We start from the raw sequence: 16,326 nt of genomic DNA on the forward strand, positions 1-16,326 counted from the left end.
TGTACCATGACCTAGACCAGCGGTCCTTAAGTATGCATGGTCTGAAGATCCATGGACGTCTCTGGGATGTTTGCAGGCGCTACCTGAAAAGTAAATGCCCAGTTCCCTAGGTGTGTGACGCAGGATTTGCATTCCAAACTAACTCAAATGGCACCTCCCAGCAAAAGCAGATGTGAAAGCTGAGGTGTCTTTAATTAGGCCAGCTATTCAAACAGTTTGTAAAGTGTAGGATAACTCTATTCTTCTTACTGTTTTTTTTTTTTTTTAAATTTTGGAGAGTTACTTATAGAGTTACTTTGGTATGCAATGAGTTTATTGTTATTTACAATGAATAAGTACCAAATTTATCCATTCTAATTACCAACATGCTAAATTGCTAGATATACCCACAAGGAAAAGCTCCTTGCCATTCTCAGTAGTTTTTCTTCTTTTTACAATTATTTATTTACTGATTTATTTGTTTTGTGTGTGTATGTGTGTGGACACACATGTGCCACAGGGTGCATGTGGGGGTCAAGGGCAACTTGTGAGATTAGGTGCTTTTCTTCCACCATGTGGGTCCTGAGGAACGAACTCAGGTGGTCAGGCTTGGTGGCAAGCACCTTTACCCACTGAGCCGTCTCATTGTGTAAATGGGTTCAGAGACCTTGAAGTTTGAGAAACACTGATTTAAACCATCCACAGTTTCCAGGAAGCCCACTCTCAGGAGCTGGAGGGGACTTGGAGAAGACCGAGAGCCTGATACCTGTATTTATCCTAACTATCTATTACTTTCATCGGAAAACTCACTTTTGAGTGTTTTATATTTAGAGAGGCGTGAGTTGGTGACTAAGACAGAGTGACATTCTAAGGTCAGGTCGGTTCACCTCGGAAGGTGTTTGAGAGTGAGGAAAAGGGTTACTTTCCTGATAACCTCTGAGAGGTAAGACTGTCCCAGGAAGTCATGAGTGTGTTTCAAAATTCCAGTTGAGCAGGGACTATGTCAAGAAGCCAAGGAAGTCAGTCTGTCATTGGTCCTTCATGACAATCCCATCCTGTTCAGGCCCCAAACACCAACCTCGGTCCCTATTGGTCATCTGGATCATGACAGAGAAGCCTTCTCCCACCCCGACCTCATGCCGGCTCCTGACTTGCTCTCTCTGAGATCTTTCCTCTTTGGCCTTGGCCTTGGCTTCATTTTTGGCCCTCTGGCTTCTGTTTGTCCTAGAACCCTGGCTTTTCCTAGCAGGCTGTGACAGCCTGCTCTGGATCTTGGGCCTCTGTGCTGCGTTTGGCAGGAGTCTTTGTCCCAGCTCCAGCTCCACAGGCTTGGATGCTCGCCACTTGGCCGGCACTCTGGCCAGGCCAGCCCTGGCCCCATGGGATACTGTGGAAGAGTTGAGCAGAGATGACAGGATGGAGTGGACTGTTTATAGAAGTCCCTCTGTATAGATTGGCATTCGAAGTGTGTTGTCATCTGTGAGGACCACAGGGATTTCTTCAAAGAGCCTGCCAGGGAGTGAGTGGCCTGCCAAGGGACTCTAGAGCAGCTGGGATCATGGTGCTGTTTATTTCTTGATACTGTGACTGTTCTTCACAAATAAAATCTTTTTATTTGAAAACTTAATTACGACTTTTGCAGTAAAGTATTGTGTAAAAGGTAATAATAATTATTACTTGCTACCATTTGTTAGGTCCCTTCTGTGTTCCAGGTGAGGTAATTCACTCATTTTACAGTTATTTACCAGCTCCTGCTGTGAGTCAAACCCCAAAGGGGAGGAAGTAAGGCAGGTATTTGTGGAGCTTATATTTTAGTATAGGAGGAGACACTGTGGAGTAATAAACATACACATTTATGGTACACCAGACAGTGACAGACCTGTAACTAAAATCAGACAATAAATTGGAGAGAAAAAAGATAAAATTGTCTTTGTTGGCAGATGACATGATCTTATAGTAGAAAACCATAATAATTCACAAAAATATGTTAGAGCTAGTAAATTCAGCAAAGTTTCAGGATAAGATCAATATGCAGAAATATTTTGCATGTTTATATTTTAAAATGCACGATCAAAAGAAAATTAATTTTATTTACAAAAGCATGACAATAACAAAATGCTAAGGGATGATATGAACTGAAGAGGCATAACACTTACATACTGAGAACTATTCGGAGTGCATCCAAATTTAAAACTTTTTTTTGAGACAAAGCTTCATTTTGTAGCCCTGACTGACCTGAAACTCTATATAGATCGGGTTGGCTTTGAACTCACAGAGATCCACCTCCTGCCTCTGCCTACAGAGTACTGGAATTAAAGGCATGCACTATCATGCCTGGCTTACAATTTAAAACTTTTGTGCATCAGGGTGACATGGATTGAATGTATCGCTTCCAGCTTCTGTGCTGAAAACTTAAGGTCCATCATAGCTGTGTTGAGAGGTGGGGCTTTTGGGATGTGGTTAGAATATGAAGACTCTGCTCCTGTATTAGTATCTCTCTCTATATAAGAGGGATTCATTACTGCAACTTTCAGGCTATGATGCAGCTATTCTACAATGGCTACTTACCAACAGAAAGTTCACGAATCCAGTAGTTGTTCAGTACACCAGGCTGGAGATCTCAGCTGGTTTCCGTATATGCCAGGGTCCGGAAGAAGCAGGCTCTAATGCCGGTGAAGGAATGGATTTGCCTATGAGAGCAAGGGCAAACAGACAAAGCAAAAGGTTCTTTCTTCTATGTCCTTTATACAGGCTGCCACCAGATGGTGTGGCTCAGATTCAAGGTGGATCTCCCCACTTCTAATGATTTAAGAAAAATCCCTCACAGATGTACCCAGCTGCTTGGGTTTCCAGATGTAGTCAGGTTGACAACCAAGACTAGCCATCACAGCTTCCATCAAAGGGTTAATGCCATTGTCTCAGGAGTGGGTTGGTTATGGGAGCTGGTTCCTCCTAAAGGGTGAGTTTTTGTTTTGCCTTCCACCATGGGATGGTACAGTAGGATGCTTGTCAGATGCAAGACCTTCAGCCTTGAACTTTCTAGGCCCCGTAACTATAAGAAATAAATTTCTGTTCTTTATAAATCACCCAGTCTCAGGTATTCTGGAATAGCACAGAATGGACTAATGGAATACTAGCATCAGAGTGAAGAGACAGTCCGTGAGATGGGAGAAAATACTTGCAAATCACTTTTTTTTAAAGACATATAGCTGTAAAATGTAAAGAACTCCCTCAATTCAACTACAAACAGCCGTGTAAATAGCAGGTGGCATGATCTTATATGTAGAAAACAATGACAACAATTTGTTTTAAAATGGCCAAAGGACTTGAAAAGACTTTTCTCTGATGAAAATATACAAGTGATTTTTCTCTAATGAAAATATGCAAGTGACCAATAAATACACAGAATGATGCCTGATATCATTAATCATTAGGGAATTGAAGATCAAACCTGCAGTGAGATACATATTCCTTTACACCAGCGGTTCTCAACCTTCATAATGCTGCGACCCTTTAATACAGTTCCTCATGTCATGGTGACCTTCCCCCATCCATAAAATTATTTTCATTGTTACTTCATAACTGTGATTTTCTACTGTCATGAACTGTAAATATCTGGTGGGCAGAATATCTGATATTCAACCCCTGTGAAAGGGTCGTTTGACCCCCAAGGGGGTTGTGACCCACAGGTTGAAACCCACTGCTTTATACCCTTTAACATAGCTGTCTATAAAAAAATGAGACAATCCCTCAAGGATAGGAAAATGTGAACCCTTATGTGTTGCTGGTGCTGGGTAAAGCTATATAGCATCTGTTCAAGACACTGTGGTATTTCCTTAATTAAACATTTCATTAAAAATTAAATCATATGATACAGAAATTCCATTTCTTAATATATTCCACAACAAGTGAAAGTAGAGTCGGGTAAATATTGGTGTATATGTGTTTTGATCACAGTTCTCCGGAGGAGCGGGGCTTTCTTTATGTCCAGGCTGCTCTGAAGGTACTGCTATTCAGCTAATCCTTCCGGGAAGCACTGCCACAGACCCTTGGAAGCTGGGCTCTTGGTTGACTCCAGATCCAACTGACATTTACCATCACACCATGTTAACAGCATCATTGTGCACAATAGCTAATGTCTGTCAGCAGAGGGAAGAACAAACAAAATGAGGCATGTAATGCGAAACAAAAATATTTAGATTTTAAAAGTAAGGGAAATTTGACACCTGTTCCATGGATGACTCTTGCAGCCATTATGTCTAAAGAGAAAGAGACTGTCACAAGAGGACAATTACTGTGTGACTCTATGAGGGGTGTGTGCAGTAATCAGGTTCAGGGAGACAAGGACTAGAACGGTGGTTATCATGGGCTGGGGGAAAGGTGGACGAGGAGGTTTTAATCGGTTTGGCTTTCCTCAGAGTGGGTAAAATGGGAAGCTTCTGGAAGGACTGAGTGAAGCAGGACATGATCTGATATTTCACCAGGAGCCTTCCCAGCTGCTGGGGCAGGACTGATAATGACAAGAGTTGAGGGGATTTTTACTTCCCTACGAGAGAGCTGGTGCTGGCCAGGACCAGACTGGCTATAGTCAAAACGACTGAATTAGAGATTCATCTGAAATCCGATTGAAAAGGCAGTAGGGTCTGCTGACAGATGGCTAGACAGAGCGGAGAGGAGAATGAGGACCGTTCTGTGCTTGGCTTGACACGGAGTCAGGAGTCAGTCTTTGCTTATGATCGGAAATTCGAGATGTATAGGATAGGATGCAGAAAATCGTGAGTACAGGGATGAATTAAGAGCTGTGAAGCTGGATGGAGCCCCACATGTGTTGGCAGAGAAGAGGAGGCTCAAGGACTGAGTCTGGTGGATTCTGGAAAAGGATCAGAGTGGAGACTGGGGTGGGGGACTGGCCAGAGAAATAGGTCACAAGCAGAAGAGAGCTGCAAGTACTTTTCATATGTTATACAATGTGCTGTGCAAACTGGGCATGGTGGTACATGCAACTGCCCAAGTAATCTCATCAGGAAGCTGAGGCAGGAGGATAAAAAAAATTAAGACTACTTTGGGCTGCATGACAAGGTCTTGTCTCAAAAACAAACTCCTCCTAGGAAAATTATAAAGAAAAGTTTATTCCCTATTTTACAGGCCACAGGCCATGGGGCTAATGTTACAGGAAAAGGTTAACCTATCTAAAGTCAAATGCTAGAAGTAACAGAGGCAAAAGTCAAACTCCACCTGCTTGATTCCATAGCCCAAATGTGGCAAAGCTCTACCCCATATTGTGTTCCTGGACAAGTTGTTGTGATTTGGGATAATCTCAACATGGGTATGGATAACACTGGTGGCTCCTATGGCATCCTTTTTGCCCCGTAGCAAAAGTAAGCTTGAACACAGGACTCAAGGCCAACCATCAGAATCTATCTTCAGGACCAGTGAGCAGGTAAGGGTTGTCATGCAGGTAGAGAAATCAGGTTTCTGATTCATGCTGGCCATGTCCAGCTGAGGTCATGAGTTCTGGGCCATACGAGGTTATTTTCTCTGGTTCCTGTACTGGGATCAGCTTTTTCTTACCCCATGTTTCAAGCTCACTTCTTCACCTTCTAGTCATGCTGTGAGGTTTAGAGAAGTCACACAATTACAGATAGAGATTATAGAAAAATTCACAAAACTCACTGAAAGAATTGTTGAAAATTCACATTGTCAAGGTAAGATATGCTCACTTTAGGAAAATTAAAATTATACATACACACAGACTCATAATACCATATGTAACTAATAATGGGCTTATGTATGCCAGTGTTGTTGTCTTTTTCAGTGCACTTCATATATATAATATACATTATTATATATATTGCTTTTAAAATTAATTTGGGGTGGTCAAAATGTAATTTTCTGCCCCATTTTAGAGTCAGATAGATGAAGGATAGAATAGATTGAGAAACCCAAGCCCTTGGGTGACTTCCTTGCCTCTCTGAGCCTTGGTTTCCTTCATTCACCCTAAAGGGTTCATAGGAAGATCACATGACATCCATGTGTTAGGTTCTTCAGACAGTATTTGGCAATCTCAAGTGCTGAATGAGTACTAAGTGATATTATGATTTACTATCGAGTTTTTAGCAAGTAATCTTTTCATTTTTCAAAATGTGCAATGACTTAAGCAATTTTTGTCCAAGGACGAAAATGGATAAGCAATCATTAATTTCCATTGAGACTGTTGTCAGATGCCTTAGTTTGTATTCACAAGAAAGAAACCTCATGTATTGAGCTGGTAAGGCCAATAGAGAAATTCATTATTACATGCTGTCAGTATCAACTAATTCTGTGATTATTCTTTAGCTGGAAAAATTTCCAAATGTAGGTACGTGGGTAGGGACTTAGGAGGCATCTGTTGCCAAGGGAATGTATATCTTTTTTTTTTTTTTTTTTTTTTGGTTTTTCGAGACAGGGTTTCTCTGTGTAGCTTTGCGCCTTTCCTGGGACTCACTTGGTAGTCCAGGCTGGCCTCGAACTCACAGAGATCCGCCTGGCTCTGCCTCCCGAGTGCTGGGATTAAAGGCGTGCGCCACCACAGCCCGGCTTGGAATGTATATCATTTTGAGGCAAGAATTTGGAAGAATCTTATTTTGTCAGAATGCTGCAGTAATGTGTTCATGACATGAAAACTACCCTTAGATAAAGCCATGGGAGTGTCACTTTTATCAGTCCTGTACTGGCTTCTTCTGGAGTAGCCAAAAGTTCCTGGGAGGAAAAGTACGTGAAATACACAGCTAGTCCTTGTTACCAAATGTTTCCGGCACTGTGTTCAGACACTCTAAGCTGTGATCCCAGTAACCATCACGGGACATGAAAGCCAGACATAGAGGCTGCACTGAGATGATCAGATTTTCTTGAGATGGTAACTGGAGTCATTGGAGGCTCTCGTCGTTGGGAAAGGCATGATGTGAGACTGATTTTGGAGGTGTCTAGTGCTATCATCACAATTTACTGGTTGATTCCAAACACATATGGATATACAAAGGACCTAGAATGGTTAACACAATTCTGTAACAGAGCAAGCTGGTGGGCTCTCATTACATGATTTCAAGGCTCATTAGAAAGCTTCTAAGATTATGTGACTCTGATAAAAAGACAGACATAGCAAGGGAACCGAATAGAGACTCCTGACAGAAATATACATTTGATCAATTGATTTATTTTTGATAGTGTTGCCAAGGCAACTCAACAAGAAAAGAAATATCTTTGTAATAATGATGCTGAAGCAAATAGAAAAAATGAAAACCTAAATCCCCACCTCACACCACATGCAAAAGTAATTTGAGGTGTATTATATAGCTTTTTAGAACACAGATTTTAGAATCAGCTCACAGAAGAGCAAAGATTATCTTGTTGACTTTAGGATAAGCAAGAGTTCCTGAGGAGGTGGGAGGGAGGGAGGGGGAGAGCATACTCTCTAGACCCCACTGAACGTGCACAAGCAAAAGGTGATAAATTGGTCTTCATTAAAAATGGAAAATTGATGATGACCTCTCATGAGGACATGCTTCTCACAAATGATCTCCTTCATCCTCTCTGGAAAAGAAGAAGAAACACAAGAAAAGGTGCCCATGCAGGCCCCAATTTCTACTTCGTGGATGTGAAACACCCCAAATGCTATAAAGCAACAATGCTCTTGCATTGTTCGCAAATGGCAGTCTTGTGGGCAGGCTGCTCCGCTGGCCTCCATCAGCCCACAGGTGGAAAAGCAAGGCCGACAGAAGGCTGCGCCTTCAAGAGGAAACAGTACTAAAAGTGCCCGAATTTACAGCTGGTGGGAAAGCTGCTGCAGGCTGCCTGTGGGTGCAGAGGGTCCTGTGGGCATGTTAACATCTGAGGGAAGGCAATGCAGATTCCACACTTCTGATAGTTCTGGACCTTTTTGACGTTCATTGAGGAAATATACATGTGTTTCAGGGACTTCTCTGGGTTAAATAAGACCTTTTTCTCCCCAGAATTTGTAGCAGAATATCACAGCATAGAGATCTGCCACGTAAATGCCCTGAAAGAGTATTTTAGGACAAACTGTCTTCCTTCTGTTTGAAACTAACTGACTATGCAGATGTGTTTGAATTATTGGCTGTACATTTATGGATTTACTATCATTTAAAATGATGATCAATTTACATGACTCTATAATCATTGAGTTGGGTTTGAATATATCAAATGTGAATGAAGGTAGCTATTGACACAGCAGACATATTAAAAAAGATGCAAAGAACACATCGACTAATGATTGATCACAATCAACATAGATAGTCCAGCTAGTGCTGCCAATTTAATGACAGGATAAATTTGCCAATAATGGACATTAATTAAACAATTAGCCAATCAAAGTCAAAAAAAGAGAGAATTTATATGTGTAGATGATGTTTGTTAGAAATATATGCCAGCAATACCGTCAATCAAACGGAACCCAGTCCAGGTTTCAGAACTTTGATCTGACTTTTTGAAAATGAACCAGGCCAAGTGCGCATTCGAGTTAACACCAGGGAATGGCAAACCTCCACTGACGTTTCCCATCAGCTCTAATAATAACCATGGCTGTCTCCTGTAGAGACAGGGGAAGGGAAGTCAGCATAAGAAACCATTTCAAATGCTCCAAGATGGATGAATTCAACACATGTGCTTGCAGTTAGTTTCAAACTCGCGAGTAAAAATGGCCACAATTGGATGTTACTAGTAACAAAATTATATTCTTGTATCAATAGCGTGAGTTATCAGAATGAAGAAAACCATCTACACTCGATATTTCTAAGAGATTTACTATCTGTCTATCTATCTGTCTGTCTGTCTGTCTGTCTATCATCTAACTAATAATTATTTAGAGACAGGGTTTTTCTATGTAGCTCTGACTGGTGTGGAATTTCTATGCAGACCAGGCCGACTGGGATCTTTCCTCTGCCTCCTGTGTGCTGGGATTTCAGGCATGTGCCACTACACTTTAATGGTTTGGGTTTAGAAAAAGCAGAGCAAATGGTTGAAAGCAAAGGGATGTTTGTTCATGTGACTGTAGACAGCATGACTCGGGAAGGTGACATGGGGACACCTTGACACGATGATGTTGAGTACTCTCTGGTGGTAAAAAAATAAAGTGATGAAGACTGGGCCGCCAGAGTTCTTAACAGTGAAGGGCAGTGGTGGCAAGACGTTCTCAGAAGAGCTCCGAAGCTCTAGTTTCTGACCCTTGTGATGCTCACCAGGTAACTCTGGTTGGGTAAGTCACTTGATTTCCCTGAGCATAGGCTTTTCCATCTTTTATGTGGGGTCAGGGTCATTCTAAGGGTTGGTGAAACAGGACACTGGGCCATTTGAAAGAGTCTGCCGATATCTGCTACAGTTGTTTTTCATTATCCGCTTGTAACCGACTCGTCAGTGCGATCCCAGGCTGGAGCCACGCGATGGTTTCTGCGAGAGCCTGGAGGTATTTTAGGAAATAATCAATACAAGATGTGTTGGGTTGCAGCCATGTGGAGAAGCATAAATCTTGACAGTATGGTGTTTGATGGAATTAATAATGCTTGAGAGAAACATTGTAAAAACCTGTGGGAGGGAAAAATATGGAGGATGTCTAGGGAGAGAGTTGAAGCCAGTGTGGAAACAGTCATCCAAAGAAGGTTGATATCATCCTGCTGCTGATCATCCCACATGTGAATGTGTGTATAGAAACATACACTAAGACATGCACATGTATTTAAAGGAACATGTACATGTCCACATATGTGTATATATGCACACACACACACACACACACACACACACACACACACACACACACCACACACACACACGAAGGTTCATGCATACAATATATACTAGATAGATGTGTCCACATCTGAATACACAAATACATGTGTGCACAGATAGATGCACATGCAGGCACACATGACCAATCAGTACAAGTTTGGTTGGTGGGGGTCTTAGAGGAAACTGACCCATGAGGACAACTAGCATGATTCCAATAATGAATAATTGCAAATTGTCCACTCAAGAGGCTACCACCTTCTCAGGAAATGTTGCTTCTGGATTTTTTTTGAAAAGTGTGTGTGTGTGTGTGTGTGTGTGTGTGTGTGTCTGTGTGTGTGTGTGTGTGTGTGTCTGTGTGTGTGTGTGTGTGTGTCTGTGTGTAGGTCAGAGGTCAGTGTTGGGTGTCTTTCTCTGTCACTCTCCACTATATGTTTTTGAGACAGGCTCTCTCCCTGAATGTAATTTTGCTAGACTGGCTGGTTAAAGGCCCCTAGCATCCTCCTGCCTCTGTTAGAGTTTCTACTGCTGGAATGACAGATACCCACCTGTCACTGCATCTGGCCTTTTACACAGGTGCTGAGGCCCCAGACTCGGGCCTCAGGCTTGTGCAGCAAGCGCTTTGACCCACTGGGCCCTCTCCTAAGGCCTGCTCCAGTTTGTTTTTTATGATTAAACAGTGGAGAGTGGAACACTCACTGAGCTTTGGAAGTTGTTGATGTTGTGACAGGGAGAGAATCAGCAGGGATGAGAGACCAGGATCTCATGGTTTTAAAATCATAAATCAAACCCAGGGGTGGCCTACGCTTAGAAAGAGAAGACCATGGCTTTCCCTTTATCTAAAATGCCCCAGATTTTCTAAAGGATTTTCTTCACGTCAGTGTTGCTGTATGAACACTTAGAGAAGCTAAGCAGGGTGTCTTGGCTGTCTATACTGCAGGAGAAACATCCTGCGAGCCCAGGGACAAGCTTGGTCAGGCTAAGTAGAGTCTGGGCGGGGGGACGACGGCAGATGGGGACAAAGTATCTGTCCCCAGGCTGACTTCCAAGCAGGAGCAACTGACTTCCTGTTGTGTAAGAAAAGAGGCCACAGGGCTCTTGGTGGTGAAACAGCAGGTAAAGGCACTTGCTGCTGACCTTAATGATCCAATTTAGGATCATTAAGGATCTCTAGGAGGTCTCAGGACCCTCCAAGAGAATTGAGTCTTGCAAGTTGGTCTCTGACCTCTAAACATCCACTGTGTTGCACACACCCCTAAATAAATGGTTATTTTTTTAAACTTAAAAAAAGAAAGGAAAAAAGTCCTTGAAAACCACACCCAAATGGCCAGAGACCAAAGGCCACATTGACTCAAGATGAAAACTTTATTTTCAGAAGAGCAATGAGATTATTTCCTAACTTAAAATTGCTTTGTGTTGTTTTATTGTGAAAGTATTACACATATCACATATTATTTAAATTGTATATTTCGAGATCAGAAGACCAGAAGTAAATCTTGACATATAAAAATCTTATATTTTCAGGAAGAAAAAAGGAAGAACTTCATCAGCCGAAGCCTTGCCCTGGGAGAAGTGCTCTGCATGGTGGATGTGGCCACATGTGTGAAGGTGCGAGGCCCTGGGCATCTCACCCTTCAGGAGCTGAGGAGGGGAGTGACATCACCATGAGCTCTCAGTGTAGTTAGTGAATGGGTGTCTGTAGCGCATCCACATCACGGCCCATCTTCCTGCTCTTTCACTGTCAATCATCACCCATTCCCACATCACGACCCATCTTCCTGCTCTTTCACTGTCAATCATCACCCATTCCCACATCACGACCCATCTTCCTGCTCTTTCACTGTCAATCATCACCCATTCCCACATCACGACCCACCTTCCTGCTCTTTCACTGTCAGTCAATCATCACCCATTCCCACATCACGACCCACCTTCCTGCTCTTTCACTGTCAGTCAATCATCACCCATTCCCACATCACGACCCATCTTCCTGCTCTTTCACTGTCAATCATCACCCATTCCCACATCACGACCCATCTTCCTGCTCTTTCACTGTCAATCATCACCCATTCCCACATCACGACCCACCTTCCTGCTCTTTCACTGTCAATCAATCATCACCCATTCCCACATCACGACCCACCTTCCTGCTCTTTCACTGTCAATCATCACCCATTCCCACATCACGACCCATCTTCCTGCTCTTTCACTGTCAATCAATCATCACCCATTCCCACATCACGACCCATCTTCCTGCTCTTTCACTGTCAGTCAATCATCACCCATTCCCACATCACGACCCATCTTCCTGCTCTTTCACTGTCAGTCAATCATCACCCATTCCCACATCACGACCCATCTTCCTGCTCTTTCACTGTCAGTCAATCATCACCCATTCCCACATCACGGCCCATCTTCCTGCTCTTTCACTGTCAATCATCACCCATTCCCACATCACGACCCATCTTCCTGCTCTTTCACTGTCAGTCATCACCCATTCCCACATCATGACCCATCTTCCTGCTCTTTCACTACCGTCATTCATTCTTGTCTTTGCTTTTAATTGTTTGTTTGCTTTTGAGATAGTTTTCCTATGGCCTAGGCTGGCCTTGAACCCCTGCCTCTGTCTCCCAAGTACTGGAATCACTAGTGCATGTCTGATACTTATTGCTTGGTTTTTCATACTGTTTTCATTAATACACATATCATGTATTAATTGATTATTCTTGTCTGTCTTAATTTCTTTCATTCTTTTCTTTTCTCCTTTCCTTCCCTCCCTCCCTCCCTCTTCCTTCCTCCCTCCCTCCCTCCCTCCCTCCCTCCCTCCCTCCCTCCCTCCCTCTCTCTCTTCTTTTTTTTTCCTCCAAGACAGGGTTTCTCTGTGTAGCCTGGTTGTCCTGGAACTCTCTCTGTAGACCAAGCTAGCCTCGAACTCAGATCCGCCTGCCTCTGCCTCTCAAGTGCTGGGATTAAAGGTGAGTGTCATTACTACCCAGGCTTCCTTTGTCTTTATTTCATGAAGACAGTACCATAAATGTCTGTGACTTACTTTCTTCCCTTAGATCTCACTGCTGAGATCGATCTACATTGTCACAAGACATTGCCTTCATTAACTTAAATCTTTGGTTTTGGAAATTGAACCCTTTAAACTTGTATTAGTTCATTTATTTTTTACATAAGTATATCACATCACGGAGAGCATTGCTGCTTTCTCATCAGCCTACGTGGAAGTTCGATGGTATTGGCTACTTTGGCGTTACAGTGACCCAAGTGCCTGCTGGAGACAACCCAAGGAGGAATGGCTGGTTTATTTTGGCTCACGGTTTCAGCTCATTATGGCTGAGAAGAAGGCGTGGTGAAACAGGTGGTGCCGTGGTGGCAAGAGTGTGTAGCAGATAATCGGCATCACAGCAGACCGGGAGACCAAGAGCGAGACAGAAAGTGGGAAGGGAAAATACATCCCCAAGTACTGCTCCTCTTGCTATAACCTTCTGAGATGTGACTAGGGTGTGTGTGTGTGTGTGTGTGTGTGTGTGTGTGTGTGTGTGTGTACTTGCACATGCGTACTCACATATGGAAGCCAGAGGACAACTATGGTGTCATTCCTCAGCCATATTTTTTTATAATTAGATTGTTTATGTATTGAAAGAAAGAGAAGAGGGATTGGGGAGGAGAAAGACAAAAGGGAGAGGGAAATCAGGAGAGAGAGAGAGAGAGAGAGAGACAGACAGACAGACAGACAGACAGACAGACAGACAGGGACAGAGAGAATATGAACGCATTATGGCGTGCCTGTGGAGGTCAGAGGACAATTTGTTGGAATCACTTCTCTCTTTCTACCATGTAGATTCTGGGGACTGAACTCAGGTCATCAGGCTTGGCAACAATAACCCCTGAACCATCTTGCTATCTCCTGGACACTCTTCTTCTTCAAAAAAAATTGAGACAGGGTCTTTTACTGGCCTGGAACTCCCTGAGCAGACTGGCTTGGCTGGCCAGTGAGCCCTGGAGATCCTCCTGTCTGCCTTCCCATTACTGACTGAGACTCCAAATGCATGTCATGGCACCTGGATATTATTCATGGAGGTTCTGGGGATCAAACTCAGGTCCCTGTGGTGACAAGGCAGGCACTTTGCTGACTAAGCTCTCTCACGGTCCAACCCAGGAGCCCTCCTTAATTTTCTCCCAGGTGGTGGCTTCATTGGTAAATGGAGGTGAGGTCATCTTCTCTGGTGACCAGAATCACCTTCTCATCCCCATGTGTAAGAGACGAGGCTCTGCCAAGGCTCATCATTTGTCTCTTGACACTGTCCTGACTTCAGATGCCAGCCTCTAGGCATCTCCAGGGGCAGCTGCAGGGGCTGCTGCCAGCCCTTTCTGGGCATGCTGTGGTTATTGCTTCAGACTCCTGATGTTGCAGCCATTCTGTTTCTTCTATAGATTGTGGAGAGAGGAGAGAGATGCACCCAAAACAGTACATGCTGAGTACACGTTTGCAGTTAGGGTTTTCATAAGGTGTCTCAACTGCTCTCCTCAGTTTGTCTCAACACAGATGGGCTTCCTGGTGTTCTGCCTCCTGTGGTGTACCAGGGACAGGACAATGGATGGTTTTACAGCAGTGTCTTCTGGGAGGACAGTTTGGATAGATGTCCATCTTTTGTCAGCTGCAGCATCTCTGTCTCAGTATCTTCATTTGAGCATCCCCTCCCTGGTTCATGCCAACTCTTGCAAGCCCCAGCATGACAGCTAATGGGCTTTCATGCACATAGTTACTCAGCCAAAGGCCAGGTATCTCCCAGAGTCCCTCCTTCCCTTCCCAAATCCAACTCATAACTTGTTTCCAGAATTTATACTGAATCTCTCCCCTTCTTTCCTCGCTGACCAATGTATTCCACCATCCCCGCTTCCTACCTGCCTGACTTGGTGTTCTGGCTGGAAAACTGGTTGTGTACCTCCTAGGAGCTCTGCGGTACACATGTCAGGCCAGAGGCCATCTGCTCAGGAACCTCCCTGGACTCTTCCTGCACTTGGTCCGCCTTGGTCATGTTGTCTGCCGTTTGGAGACTGTGGTTTTGTGAGGGGAAGTCCCCACACATTTCCTGACTGTGTGAGTGAAAGTGACATAGATGTTGTCTATGAGCTGGCCACTTTTCTTCGAAGGTGTGGGTCGCTCTGGCCTAACTGCTTACTAATGTAGCTAGTGCAGGAAGCTTTTCAAGTGTGTGTACAAAAATTCCAGTTTTTCCCATTCTCGAGGAGGAGGAAAAGTTAAAAAACCTGGAAAAGAAATATATGATAACCTATACATTCACCATCAGCCAAAGAGATTTAGGAGTGGAAATTCCAACTTGTTTTAGTTGGAGTAAAATATTGTCTTTAAGCTAGACACAGAGAAAAAAAATACCGTTTTCGATTGATTTCATTTTCCAAATGTGTAGGTACAGATGACTCATTCAGTTACCAGTGACTCCCCGCTACTGCCTCCCTGACCGACAGGTCCAGTTTAAACTTGATTGAGGAAAATAGGCTTAATTGCTAGAATTAACGAATTCCACAGGTGAGGGAGACCTGCGTTCTCGAACCTCTTGGCCGTTCTCTTTCTTTGACCCTGTGGTTGTGTGTTGGCTTCTTTCAGTAGGTCGTGGGCGATGGCAGTCAGCTGCCTCAGGTCTCCATCTCTCTGGATTCCGTTGTGTCTTGGTGGCTCACTCGGAATGGTCCCATTGAGATCCGTGGTCTGTTCCTGAAGCCACATCCTCAGGGCTATGGCGATGATGCAGCCCAGATATGTGTAGGCAACACTCATCCTTAAAGCCACCTGAAAGCCCTTCAGACCCATTCTAGGGCAGGCTGGTCCTTAGGGGAGATCCAGAGTGTGTGAAGACCTGTGTAGCATGAAGGATCCCTAGAGATACCCCTTGAATGGATTTGGCCAGTGGGTCTAGTTTTTGCTAAGATGTTGATTGTGGCTAGTCATTGTTTGTACTGTCTTTGTTTCTAGTGTGGAATCATTTACTTGTTATTTGGCGGTGCCATCAACAATCTTGGAAGTCCGGAACATGTTACCAAGTGGTTTCAGCAACTCAAGGTATGATGCTTGCCTTAGTATGTTGTTGGTTGTTTTTTGATATTTTGGGGGGCCTGCCACCCAGCTCCCAGATAAATTACACATGGAGGCTTATTCTTAATTATAAATGCTCAGCTTTAGCTTGGCTTGGTTCTTGCCAGCTTTCCTTAACTTTAAATTATCCCATCTACCTTTTGCTTCTGGGCTTTTCCTGTTCTCTTACGTCTATAAATCTTACTCTTACTCTGTGGCTTGCTGTATAGCTGGGTGGCTGGCCCCTGATGTTCCTCTCCTTCTCTGGCTCCTTCTTTTTCTTCACTCTTCCCAGATTTCTCCCTCTATATATTCTCTCTGCCTGCCAGACCTGCCTATCCTTTCTTCTGCCTCGCTATTGGCCATTCAGCTCTTTATTAGACCATCAGGTGTTTTAGACAGTCACTGTAACACAGCTTCACAGAGTAAAGAAATACAACATAAACAAAAGTAACATACCTTAAAATAAT

At 43.6% G+C, this 16,326-nt stretch overlaps 1 protein-coding gene across 1 annotated transcript in view; it reads left to right on the forward strand.

Annotated features, from left to right (window-relative positions):
• Acoxl (acyl-CoA oxidase like) overlaps nucleotides 1-16,326 on the forward strand; it is a 293,969-nt gene that overhangs the window by 19,672 nt on the left and 257,971 nt on the right. Inside the window, exons 3-4 of the mRNA XM_052724686.1 lie at nucleotides 11,281-11,364; nucleotides 15,758-15,844. Coding sequence (XP_052580646.1) covers nucleotides 11,281-11,364; nucleotides 15,758-15,844 — 171 coding nt within the window. The remainder of the gene's footprint in view (nucleotides 1-11,280; nucleotides 11,365-15,757; nucleotides 15,845-16,326) is intronic.

Source organism: Peromyscus californicus, unplaced genomic scaffold (genome assembly GCF_007827085.1).
Source record: "Peromyscus californicus insignis strain IS unplaced genomic scaffold, ASM782708v3 Scaffold_7__1_contigs__length_154581171, whole genome shotgun sequence".
NCBI lineage: Eukaryota > Metazoa > Chordata > Mammalia > Rodentia > Cricetidae > Peromyscus > Peromyscus californicus.